The sequence below is a fragment of the Mercurialis annua genome, linkage group LG2 (assembly GCF_937616625.2).
Source record: "Mercurialis annua linkage group LG2, ddMerAnnu1.2, whole genome shotgun sequence".
NCBI classification, from domain to species: domain Eukaryota; kingdom Viridiplantae; phylum Streptophyta; class Magnoliopsida; order Malpighiales; family Euphorbiaceae; genus Mercurialis; species Mercurialis annua.
Window position 1 is genome coordinate 53,550,936 of NC_065571.1, and position 13,381 is coordinate 53,564,316.

The 13,381-nt window shown below is 32.5% G+C and overlaps 2 protein-coding genes and 1 long non-coding RNA gene across 4 annotated transcripts; all 3 read left to right on the plus strand.

Moving 5' to 3' along the window:
• Positions 1 to 204: 204 nt before the first annotated feature.
• Positions 205 to 3,001, plus strand: LOC130015063 (uncharacterized). The gene has a single exon (XM_056104538.1). It carries the CDS (start codon positions 207 to 209, stop codon positions 2,943 to 2,945), a length of 2,739 nt encoding a protein of 912 aa, XP_055960513.1. The 5' UTR covers positions 205 to 206; the 3' UTR covers positions 2,946 to 3,001.
• Positions 3,002 to 3,319: 318 nt separating this feature from the next.
• Positions 3,320 to 4,834, plus strand: LOC126669763 (uncharacterized). Its single transcript, XR_007638549.2, has 5 exons — positions 3,320 to 3,779; positions 3,878 to 4,108; positions 4,188 to 4,235; positions 4,471 to 4,564; positions 4,657 to 4,834. It is a non-coding gene; the product is annotated as an uncharacterized LOC126669763 (long non-coding RNA).
• A 3,629-nt stretch (positions 4,835 to 8,463) lies between these two features.
• LOC126669512 (alpha/beta hydrolase domain-containing protein WAV2) lies at positions 8,464 to 12,504 on the plus strand. Of its 2 annotated transcripts, none has more exons than XM_050362997.2 (8): positions 8,464 to 8,838; positions 9,237 to 9,272; positions 9,403 to 9,481; positions 9,614 to 9,668; positions 9,769 to 9,885; positions 10,592 to 10,756; positions 11,132 to 11,372; positions 12,028 to 12,504. In XM_050362997.2, exons 1-8 carry the CDS (start codon positions 8,601 to 8,603, stop codon positions 12,045 to 12,047), a joined length of 951 nt encoding a protein of 316 aa, XP_050218954.1. In that variant the 5' UTR covers positions 8,464 to 8,600; the 3' UTR covers positions 12,048 to 12,504. The 2 variants fall into 2 exon arrangements, with proteins under 2 accessions (XP_050218954.1, XP_050218956.1); XM_050362999.2 differs by having other exon boundaries at positions 8,466 to 8,838; positions 11,921 to 12,504.
• The last annotated feature ends 877 nt before the right edge of the window (positions 12,505 to 13,381 follow it).

The following is a 13,381-nucleotide window of genomic DNA, read 5'->3' on the forward strand; positions in this document are numbered from 1 at the left end:
TCTTTATAGCTTAACTATTTTCTTTTATTTATACAGTTTTGTACACAATTGAGTTTCAGAAGAGAGGTCTCCCTCATGCACATATACTGGTGTTCTTACATCCTGATGATAAGAAGCCAACTGCCAGCCAGATTGATAACATTATCTCGGCTGAAATTCCCTCAAAGGACTATGATCCACTAGGTTATGAAGCTGTTACTAAGCATATGATGCATGGACCATGTGGGAATGGAAATGAGAAATCTCCTTGTATGGTCGAGGGTAAGTGCTCAAAGCATTTTCCTAAAAAATTTACTGAAGAAACATCAATTGACGATGAAGGATTCCCAGTATATAGAAGAAGGAATAATGGTGTTTTTGTAGAGAAAATGGGAATAAGGATGGATAACAGTTTTGTTGTGCCTTACAACAGGGATTGCATAGTGAAGTTTCAAGGTCATATAAATGTAGAATGGTGCAATCGATCGAGATCAATAAAATACTTATTTAAGTATATTAATAAGGGACCTGATCGAGCAAAAGCTTGCATTCAAACGTCAACAGAATCTCCAAGTACTTCAAATCAAAATATGACTGATCCTGATGAGATAAAGTCATATTTAGACTGCAGATATATATCTGCTGTTGAAGCATGCTGGCGGATATTCCAATTTGATATGTTCTACAGAGACCCGGCCGTTGAAAGATTACCTTTTCATTTAGAGAATGAGCAAACTGTTATTTTTAATGAAAATGATTCATTGCCTGAAGTTGCAGAGAGACCAAGTACTGTGAGGACAAAATTAACAGAATGGATGATAGCAAATGCAAATAATGAAGATGCTCGAGAGCTTACGTATACTGATTTCCCTACAAAATGGGTATGGAATGACAAGAACAGGTCGTGGACTAGAAGAAAATTAGGGAATTGCATTGGAAGAATTTACTTTGCTCATCCTTCAAGTGGAGAAAAATATTATTTGAGGATGCTATTGAATGTTGTTAAAGGCAGTAAATCTTTTGCTAATATTCGTACTGTAAACAACGTTGTGCATCCAACATTCAAATCGGCATGCTATGCACTTGGACTATTAGATGATGATCGAGAATGGTTTGATTGCCTAAAGGAAGCATCTAACTGGGCTACTGGTGACCAGATTCGAAGATTATTTGCCACAATATTAGCTCATTGTGAAGTTTCTAATCCAGGTGAGTTGTGGAAATCAAACTGCGAGATACTAGCAGATGGGATATTACACCGATTAAGAAGCAGACCACACTGTATCAATGTCCACTTTACTGAAGAAGAGGTTTACAACCATGCATTAATAGATATTGATCAATATTTGAAAGAACTCGGCAAATCTGTAAGAGATTATGATGAGATACCAATGCCAGATACCTCTACATTCAGAAATATAAGCAATACCCTTTTGCTACAAGAGATGAACTACGACATACGCCAAGAGATCGAATTGAATGATCAATATCAATCAGGATTAAACACTGACCAACAAGCAATTTATGACGCGGTGATAAATTCTGTTAACGAGCAAAAAGGAAAACTTATTTTTGTTTATGGACATGGTGGTACTGGAAAGACCTTCTTATGGAGAGCAATCATACATAAACTTCGATCCGAGTCAAAAATAGTTCTGCCGGTTGCTACATCTGGAATAGCGGCTCTACTACTTCCGGGTGGTAGGACAGCCCATTCAAGGTTCCACATCCCGTTGGAAATTAATTCTGAATCAGTTTGTGATATAAAACAAGGGACTCAACTTGCACATTTAATCCAAAGTACAGACTTAATTATATGGGACGAGGCACCGATGACTCATAAATTTTGTTTTGAAGCATTGGATAGAAGCTTAAGGGACATACTGAAATTCAAATATCCCAATGCCGAAAATCAACCTTTTGGAGGAATAACCGTTGTTTTAGGTGGGGACTTTAGACAAATCTTGCCTGTGATTCCTAAAGGAGGAAAGAATGATATAATCAAGGCAGCGATTAACTCTTCATATTTGTGGGAGCACTTTAAAGTTTACAGGCTACATAAAAATATGAGACTCATGAGTACTCATATTGAAAACAATTGCAATAATTCAGTGGCTGAATTTGATAAATGGCTTTTACAAATTGGGGATGGAAACTTATCCTCTGATGAAGACGACGATTTAATCGAATTACCAACTGAGCTTTTGGTATGCGAATACGAAGATCCTATCACTGCTATTGTGAATGCAACATATCCAAACTTACTTCAACGATACTCAGAAGACGAGTACTTGCAAGAGAGAGCCATTTTAGCGCCAAAGAATGACACTGTAAAAGAAATTAATCAAGTTGTTATGGAACAATTGCTAGAAGATGCAGTTAGTTATTATAGCTCTGATTTCGTATGCAAAGCTTCTTCAAATATCAATGATCAAGACATCCTTTATCCCACCGAATTTCTTAATACGTTGAAGTTTTCTGGTGTTCCAGATCATAATTTGAAGTTGAAGGTAGGTGTCCCTGTAATGTTGATGAGAAATATTAATCAATCTGCAGGATTATGCAATGGAACAAGAATGGTTATAACACACCTTGGAAAATGGTTTGTGCAAGCAAGAGTATTTACGGGCAAAAATAAGGGAGACGGCGTATTAATACCGAGAATCACAATGACTGAAACAGATTCTAGGTGGCCTTTCAAGATGAAGAGAAGGCAGTTGCCATTATCTGTGTGTTTTGCTATGACTATAAACAAGAGTCAGGGACAATCTTTCAAGCAAGTCGGACTGTTATTGCAAAATCAAGTGTTTGCACATGGCCAGCTCTATGTAGCTCTATCTAGAGTGACATCAAAAAATGGTTTAAAGATACTCAACGCTGATGAAGAAACTGGTGGAAGCCAATTAATTCGAAATGTAGTGTATCATGAAATTTTTTCCTCTATTGGTACTGTCAATGAGATGTAATTTGTCTGAAATTTTTATTTCTTGATTTATTGAATTCAATTTCTATTATTGATTTACTTGGTTTCTTTCTTCAACGTACTGTTTCTATATTTTCCGTGGTTGTTATTTTTCAGCTCATGTTATTTTTTTTAGTAGATTGTTTTGAGGTTTTAAAAATATGTGGTTAATTAATGAATATGTGTGTTTTGTTTGGGTGGGAGTGTGTTTTGTAAATTTGAAAAACATATTAAAATAGGTCAAGTTAGAATGAATGTATAATGGACACCCCCAATTTTCAGATTATTCCTGTACAAACCTCTGTCTTTCAAAATCAAATTTCGTTTTTGATTCCACAGGTAATTTTCATATTCATTTAAGTGTTAATTAGTGTATTTGACTTGACATGTTCTAAATAATGATTATGTTGTTTATGTCTCCCAATTGTTTGAATTTTATGATTTTAATTCATTTTATATGAAATTTGTTTGTTTTAGTTTAGATGCCGATAGAATCTTGCCTAAGTTGTTTTGAATTGAATTTGAAATTTATGCTAAATTGGATGTTTTGCTAATGCTCATAACCTGTTTGATAAAATGGTTGTAAGAGATACAACTAAAGATAAATCTGGCAAATATTAGATAATGGGATGCCACTTTCCTGAATCCAAGACGTTAGTAATGCGGGAGTCAACAATGAGTTTGACAAAGGGGCTAGCTCAAAAAGCTCACGAGACTTTCGGCGATTTTGAAGAAGTAATTGCAAAAGATGCTACTGAAACGTTTGCGGATTCCGTTCAGGATTGAAGAGAAATTGTTTGAAAATCAATGTCATTCTAAAACGTGGGAACCCTCCAAGGTACTCAATTATGACATTACTGCAAATTTCGTGTTCTTTTGGTCATTTGTACGATTCTTAGTTCCAAATTCATGTATTAATTGCTGTGAGAGTTGCAGGTTATTCCTCAAGCTGATAGAGTCCTCATCCGTCTTGAAGGCCTACCCGATGTATGCTTATATTTTGTTACATCAGCTCTTGAAGGATTTTGGCAAACATTTGCTTGATTATGAAATTTTTAAATTGTAAAATTTGAATTGTTATTGATGAACTTTCTGCCACAAATATCTTCGGGCGGTGTTTTGTTGCCCAAATCAGCTGTGAAATTTGAGCGATATCTAATAGGAGAGGTAAATAAAGTTTCATTGTTGTCTTTATGAAGTGATGTTGACTTCGTAGGCATAACACTTCTACTTATTCTTAATTAAGGTACTAACTATTGGTTCTGAGGTTGGGAAAGTTGAGGCTGGAAAGAAGGTAATTGTCTGCCTCATTCTAATTAAGTGAATGATACATGGTTAAGAACCTTCATTGGCCTCTTATCATTTTGCAGATGTGTAAGAAATAGAATTATGATGAAGCTCTTGATTTAGATGCATTTGTTTGCAAACTTTTAAGTGATACATATGTTAGTTCCTTACAGTTGATGTTACCTTGGAATTAACTTTGTAAAAGCCATTTAATCAGACTTTGTTGTTTTTCCTTCTCAAAGATTACCTGTCATCCAAGAATTAGCTGCAGAAGTTAGGCAGACCACCGAATCTCTTTTGTCTCACCTTCTCCAGAAACTTCGATCCAACATTCAGGTTTACAATTATTATGTTAAGCTTGATTGATTTATCAAAAGAAACATGGAGTAGGATTCAATGAATGCTTATATTTGTGTTTTGTATTGCAGTTGCCTGAATGCCTCCGCATTATTTGCGTAGGATAGGAATATTTAGTGAGTACGAAATGCCTTTACAGGTAATTTTGCAAATGCTTTTTGTGCACAGCTTTTTAATTGTGTTTTGGATTCCAAATATGTAGGTTATCTGATATGAACTTCAATTTTAGCTCTGCTTAAAGATATGAGTTTCTCATTTGCAGTTCTGGTATATTAAAAAAAATATTTGCTAAGTTTACATTATTAAAAAAACTTTAATTAATTTCAAGTTAAAAATTCAAAATATTGGAAAATAAGGAATACAATTGATATTTTTTAAATATTTTTTTATTTACACAAATTTAGGTAAAAATTTTGTTTTAGATCGAACCAAATCGAAACATTTTGGCCTAATGGTAACATATAGCTCTCAAGCCTTATGTGAACAGTTCTACTTTCAATCCACTGTTATTTTTTTGTTTGAAGAGCATATTAAAGTATTGAGAAGCATGGTACCCGATCCACATTTTATTACAAGAAGTAACTGTCGACAAATATGCCAAGAAACAAAAGAAGCTCATTGGAGAAATAAAGACAAAATACCAGTAGAAGAAAGATATGACAATATAAAATGCAAAAAATGTATCGTAGATATTCAATATTTTAAAACAATTCATAATTAGGATTTTTAGATAGAATTTTTCTTATTAGTTCATTAATTATGTTTTTAAATAATTATTTATATTACCTTTCTAAAATTTTCGGGCATTTTAAACTTTAATTTTTTAAAAATTCATTATATTATCTTTCTAAAATTTATCATTCAATACACTATATATAAATCTGATTCCGCGCAGATGCGCGGGCTTACGACTAGTATATTATATAATTGAGAGGACCAACGGAGCCCTCTCATTCATTCTCACCAAATAAAGCATTCTCATCAGTTCCCACCATTTTTAAAATACTTATTTTAATTTAATTATTTAATTAAAACTTTGTTATGAATTCTAATCTCTATCAATATCCTAATCAATATAAACTACCTATTCTATTTATTTTTAATTCAATGTCTATGTCAATATCAATAACACCATTATTTTACTATTTACTCTTTTTTTCTCCAGATTCTACCGAGTCGAGAAACATTACCATCTGATGTATGAACTTGATTTTTCAGAATCTTAGTATATACAAAACAGTGGATTGAATTTTATTTATATACTGGCAATTATAAAACATTACCATTAGAAGTACATTGATGTAAACTCAGTTTCAGTGATATATTTGTTAATTTCATGTTTTGGACAATTTAGATGTGCCAAATTTTACATTTTCTCAAATTTGATTTGCTTTTGTTAAAGAAATTGATATTGGACATTAGCTCCATGGTATTGTATTTATACTGAATGTAATATTTTAGCTAAAGCTCATAAAGTGTTTATTGAAATAGGTATAAGAGATACAAGCATACAAATAAAATCCATATTTATGTCTTTTGTCATATTCTTTAGATTGATTTAGTGAAGTAAAGTAATTGGGCTCTTTTGAATTTTTTTCTCAAAAAAATTTATTTTACTATCCATAATATTTCACAGGCATCTTATTTTATTTATATATCGATTGATTTATGTTGTTATAGACAAAGGCTCTAAAAGTGAGATCAATTATTTCAAAAGTAAATAATTTTCATTTAGAAGAAGATGGTCAGCTGAATGATGATTATTTATTGTTCTTAAAATAAAATATGGCAATTGTCCTTATATTTTGTCCGAGATTGGAAATGAATGAACGAGTCAAATGCAATAAAATATTGGATATTGTTCTGATGGAAAACTCCTTAAGAACAACAAAGTATTCACTAAGCGCATAAAAATTGGATTTTTGGAATGTTGCCATTTTTTCATTTCATCATTTCAGTTTCAAATTGATGTAGTGAAGTTAACATCCTTCATTTTCTGCAGTTCTGAAGACACTAAACAGTGAGCAAAGGCTTTTGCAGATGCTATTGGCGCGTGACATTGATGTTTTGAGAGTTAGTCTTAGGGCAAATTCTATTCTGTTAGTTTACAGTTAAACTCAAAGCTTTTACTTTTCATACTTGAAATTGTCCAATTTTATTAGGAGATGTTTTTGTAGTTTAAACTTGAGCAAGAAAAATTTATGTATCACATTTATTTTACAAATTTCACATAAGTGCTATTTGAAAGAGGAGAATACAACTAAAAAATAATGAAAATTCATATTATTAGTTGATTATTGTTGTTTTTGTTCTGATTTATGTATTTTTTTGAAAAACACAATCTATATATTTAGGGGAATAAAATTCATATCTAATGTGAAAAAGTATAAAAATAAATTAAATTATTCATAATTATATAGCAATTAAATTTACAATTCTCACATATCTATTTAATATTTTTAAAAATAATTTAAATAAATAAATCTTACAACTCAAAAAGTGATGATAAGACTAAGAATTGCATTAAGCATAGACAATGATGATATGTCAATGTAATTAATCTAATTATTGATCAATTGTTTTACAGTTATCTCAATCACGTGAAATTCAAACAAGCTTTAATTAAATTAAAAATTTGTTAAAAACTCACTCCGTAAACTAAATAAAAAATTAGTTAAAAATATTAATTAAATATTTTTCCATACAAATAATTTTTTTAATGAAAGTTTTTGTTGGATATATATTAACAGTTCTATATTGGGTTGGAAAATAATGTAAATATTAAATTATTAATCTATATATTATGACAATTTTTTATATTAATTGTATTGTTTTATTGTCGTTTTAATTGTTATTTTGATAAATAAAATGCAACTGAAGTTAAAATTATGAAAAGTCCAAGATTATGTTTGTAAGTCTTTTAGAAATAGATGTAATTGTGATTTATAGAATTCTAATTTAAATACAAAATTAATACATTATTTATAGTTGTAAATAAAATATAATCTAATCTACTATGGTTTGTATAGATAATTTAGTTCTACGCTACAAAACAAAATTCAAATTATAAAAAATTTAAATCTTGATTTCTTTTTATAAATTCATATATAATGTTTTTTTTAAATAATATGCTACGAAAATATAAAAGAGCTTAAAGTAAATATACTATTGCAATTTTTCGCAGAAAAAATAGTATAAGGATTTTGTTATCGAAAGTAGTCTTATAAAAAAGAAACACGTATGCAATCTTCGTTAAACGGTTATCGAGTACATACTTTATGATAAAAAAATAATTCTTTTTATTAGAAATTGCAAAAAAACAATCGAATCATGTTAGCAAATTTGATGAATACCGTAATGTACTAAGAATCATAGCACTTGGTCCATTACATGAGATAACTTTAAGTGAATTTGAGAGAAATAAAAACAGATTTCGAAACAATAGATAAAAATATAAAATGTAAAATTGTATCGATTTTTTTCATATTAATTTTTTATATAATTATTATTTAAATTAATTTTTAATTTGATTCCGCGCAAATACGCGGGCTTACGACTAGTATAAAAATAATTAGTAAAACATTATCATATATGATCTATATAATTATTTCTAACTATATATTATGCTTCTATAAAAGGAATTATATATTATGCAATTTAACTAATTTATATCATATACACCTAAATTTAAAAATATTAAAAATTTAACATAAAAACTTTTTTTTCTTCATAACAGGCTCATTTAGATTTGTTTAGGCTCTCGAGTCTTCACTAATTGATAATCGAGTTCACGGCCGGTTTGAATTTCTCAAGCCATTATAATATTTTCCGAGTCGATCTCAAATAACTCACCAATAGCCCAACTTGTTACACCCCCTGCCACCGTCCATATTGCTCTTTCTATTGATTTTCCGATTTCCAAAAAGAATAAAACGCACCAAAATTCATTTCTGTTAAAAGAAACAGAAACAGCTGAAAAATTCAGCAACCAACACCACCACCAGCAGCAGCTAAAATGGTGTCGTACGTGAGTGTGCTGCTGTACGGAGTCGGTGGTATAGTGGTAGCCGGAATGGCGTTGCTGGTGGCGTTTCAAGAGAAGTTAGTCTACGTACCCGTATTACCCGGACTCACCAAATCCTACCAAATTACTCCCGCCCGACTCCGCCTCCTTTACGAAGACGTTTGGCTTCGATCCTCCGATGGGGTCCGCCTTCACGCTTGGTTCATCAAGATTTTCCCTGATTGCCGAGGTTAGGGTTTCTCTGCTACCTTTGCTTTCTATGTTTACTGCTTACTGTTTATGCGATAGTTTTTTAGGTTAATTTAATTTCGTAGTAACTGCTTTACTTTTTAAATTTACTGTTTGGTTTGGGATTTTCAGTTTACTGCTTACTGTTTATGTAAATGTTGTTTTTAGGTTAATTTAATTTCAATTTAGTTTAATTCTTGAAATCACGTATTTATACATGTAAATGAGATCCTTGCTTTTTTTCTTCTAGGTTTGAGTATTTGATTGTGTATTTAATTTAGTAGTATTATAGATCTACTGTACAACACTTTTGTTACGATTTTCGCTTTATATATTTTAATTGGTCGAGTTTAGCTCTGATTTATCTTAGTTGATGCTGTGATGTTGTTGACATTGCAGGTCCGACCATTTTGTTTTTCCAGGAGAATGCAGGAAGTATCCTTTTCGAGCACTGTTATTTTACTGTATTCGGTTTTCAATTTGTTGTCATTTTCATTTATCATTGTTGTTTTTGTGTTTGTTGGTCCAAACACTTTTTTTGCTGATCTTAATTAGCAACCTTTAGATATTGCACACCGTCTTGAAATGGTCCGCATTATGATACAAAAGCTGCATTGCAATGTCTTCATGCTTTCATACCGAGGGTATCTATGTTTGCTTGTTACACTTGAACAAATTATTTTCTTGTAATTTTTTAGATGTTCTGTTTATTCGTGTTTTATGGATGTGGATCTATGCTTGTTTATTGCTCTTGATTTCTGTGATCTAATACACAGTTATGGAGAAAGTGACGGTTACCCTTCTCAACATGGAATCGCCAAGGATGCTCAGGTATATGCATGTATTTTTAGCTCTTTATTCTTAACATTCGATGCCTGCTGTCTTGTATTCTAGCTCTGTTTTGAATTGGTATGCCTTCGCTCTTTGATAGGCAGCACTTGATCATCTTTCTCAAAGGACTGATATTGATACCTCTAGAATAGTTGTGTTTGGGAGATCACTGGGTGGTGCAGTAGGAGCTCTCCTGACAAAAAAGAATCCTGATAAGGTTTTGCTCCAATTTATTTTACCGTTGTTCGTTCTATTTGTGGAAATCAAGTTTTTTTTTGTTTCCCAGAAAATATTGTTACATCTTCATATGGAATGTACTTTTGGTTTTTGAAATTCTGTTGTGCTCTTCCTTGTCATTCTTTTATATTTCCTTGTTGGTGCCAAAATCATCTTATGTATGAAGAATCTGGTTGTTTTAGGAAATATTAGCCTCTGGCTCTTTTAGATGCTAAATGATTAATTTCCATGATCATGTGATAAGCTGCAGGCAACACAATATCTTGACCTAGTCTTTAGTAACCTGTTTCTGTATTATTTCCATTTAATTATGGTTGGAATTTGCTATATCTGACCACGGTAACATCTTGGTGATTCATGCTTCTTTGTTTTTCCCCCCCCCAATGATCAACAAAATGAAAGGTAGTAAATAGGAAGTCAGGACACAGAATCATGCACTGCTTGAGTAATGCATTTCAGCAGTGCTCCTCTTTTGTTTACATTCCTTCTGTGCGAACTACTTATTTTGATAAACTGCTCTGGCAGAAAGTTCTTCTAATTAATATGGATGGTTGCTGTTCATCTCAAATCAGAATCTTAATCCAGATTCCAGCTACTTGTGTTTTGTTATTGTTTTGTAGGGATCAATTTAGTTTCTAGTGCTAAGATTTTTGAGGAATCACATGTCACTTATCTCCGCTTTGCAGGTTGCTGGGCTGATACTGGAAAACACTTTCACGTCTATTCTGGACATGGCTGGAGTCTTACTGCCCTTTTTAAAGTGGTTTATTGGAAGTAATCATTCAAAAGGTCCAAAAATTCTTAATTTTCTTGTGCGTTCTCCATGGAGCACCATTGATGTCGTAGGCCAGGTCAGACTAATTGCTTAAGATTCTTGCTTTCCTTTTTTTTCTTTCACTTTTACATAAAAATGAGTCACTTGCAACCAGAAATCTAGTGGCTGAACGGACCAAATTCTCCAAGTTTTCTTCTATTGGATGGGAAATAAACAAAGACTTATGGTTAAGTATACAACCAATTTGTGGCTTGTGGCGATTTAATATTATGGACCATGTGTATATAGTAATATCTGCTGCATTAGTAGTTATTTTTGCAGTTGCATTATGATATCAAGAAATGGTAAATATCAATCAGTGATGCTTTTTATATTTTTTTTTGCATTTCTGCTCTCTGCCATTAGCTCTATCTTCTGAGCATAACTCATGAAGTGGCCTTTGTAATTGCAGGTTAAGCAGCCAATCCTTTTTCTCTCGGGGTTGCAAGATGAAATGGTTCCCCCATCTCATATGCAGTTGCTTTATGCTAAGGCCGCTGTTCATAACAAAAATAGCAGCTTTGTGGAATTTCCCACTGGCATGCACATGGACACCTGGCTCGCCGGAGGTGATGAATATTGGAGAACTGTACAGCAGTTCCTTGAAAAATATGTTCCCGAGAATAAAGAAAATGATTCTTACAATGATAAAGGTAACCTCTCTGCTCTCTGAAATTATGTCAACTGTGTTTGAGTATAGAAGAAAAGATTGTCAATTTTTCAGCCTTTTTCTTTTTTAGTAACAAGCAATAATTTACCTAGCATGATAATGATGACATGGAGTAAAAGTTGGGTGATGGCTTGACTTGACAATGAAGGAACTAGAAGGAGCTAGCTATTTTCGCAGTTTGGGCTAGCTGTTTCTGCGCTGACTCAGTTTAAAACCATTGGTTTCTGGGTCCATTGTTGCTGAAACAGTCACATTGCAAAGATAGCGACTCCCTTAAGCATATATCTTGTAACCAAAACGCATAAAATCTAATGCATCACATTGCGGACATAGTGACTCCCTGAAGCATATATCTTGTACCCAAAACGCATAAAATCTAATGCATTATATGAAAACATTGTGTGTTCAAAATTCAATGGTAAAATATATTCTTGGTATAAAATTGTACACTTAGAATTTGTTTCCACCTGTTTTCTGTACCCGTCTTCTGAAGAGCCTGTTAAAATTATATTTTTGTTGTTCTACTTTCAGATTTGAATGGGAGGTGACTTGTTGCATGTTGAATTTTGAGAAGATATGATTTAGCTGACGACGTAGGTCCTCAAAGCATTTGTGCCTTTTTGTTTTTGAAGCTGCAGCCCATAAAAGCTCTCTGTGAGGAGTTGAAGCCTGCCCTTAGATGTAACCATTCATGTCAGTCCAGCACCATTCTGGTTTTATCCCTGATATTCATTTTTGTCATTGTATGAAAGCTTCAGCAGATCAAAAAGTGTAAACTCTACAACTCTTTGACATATACATCTTTGTTAGTTAGTCACAACTGACCTGATTGTACGAATCAGATAATCCGCAAGTCCAAATATAGTCCGTTCATGTAACCGAGTGCTGGCATATTTAGAGACAATTGTTGATTGTCTACTTTGTATTGTCATATGATAGTCCTGCAACAGAATTTCACCATTAAGTGGAGAGATTTGAAAAATGCTTTAGTGGTTGCTGATGGATGATGGATTGCACAGACAATGCTGCTGTATACACATGTACATTGTCGTGATGGGATTGGTAAATTTGCATGCATTAATGTCACAAGGACCTTATCAATGTTTTTCTGTTTTTACCGTCTCTCTACCATCATGAACAAACATATTAATCTAAATTCTGATATGCCTTGTCTAATATGTTTGTGCGGAAATTTATTGAACTTATATTTTTTATTTTCGCAAACATTTATAAAATTTTAGAAGTTGATGTTTATAATGTGGTTTTATTGTTGTACATTTTTGTTTCAGTGGTTTTATTTTCTATTACCGTCCCAATTATTTCCCGTATGCCTTATGTTGAAGGATATGGTTCAGTTATAAGAATGGCATCCTGTATGGTAGGTTTCCGACCCTGTACTGTAGGTTTTTGCTTTCACTTCTCTCCTTTAGAATATAGGTAGAAGCGCTTCTTGAAGCAATGAGTTCTATTTTTTTTAGATAGAGAAATCGATTAGAATGCCAAATGGTTCATATATTTTTTATATGCTTTTTAATAGACCTATTATTTAGTATATTTTATTAATATCAATCATTCTAATTATTGTATCTGATTTGAGAATACTACCAAAGCATTTCAAAAAAGATTATAATGATGAAGGTCTTATAGTGAGATTACTCAAAGATAATTCGACTATAAGAAGTACTACATTTTAACAACCGGAGATAATAACAGGTCGATCATAGGGTTGGTAGACTCGAACTCGAGCGATCTAGCCGTCATCGGAGCCTCTAAAGGATGAATCGTGTGAGGTTTTACTACAGTTATTTAAGGTGCACTTGGATCATGAAAGCCTTTATTTTTCCTTTAGCCAATAAACCCCAACTCCAACTGCATCACAAAGACATAAACGAGATGGCATAATAGTCATAAAAAATGAGTACAAAACAAATTCTTGTTTTAAGAAGCCTATATATAACGTCCAACCGTTGGCAAAGCTGTACACTATGCTCA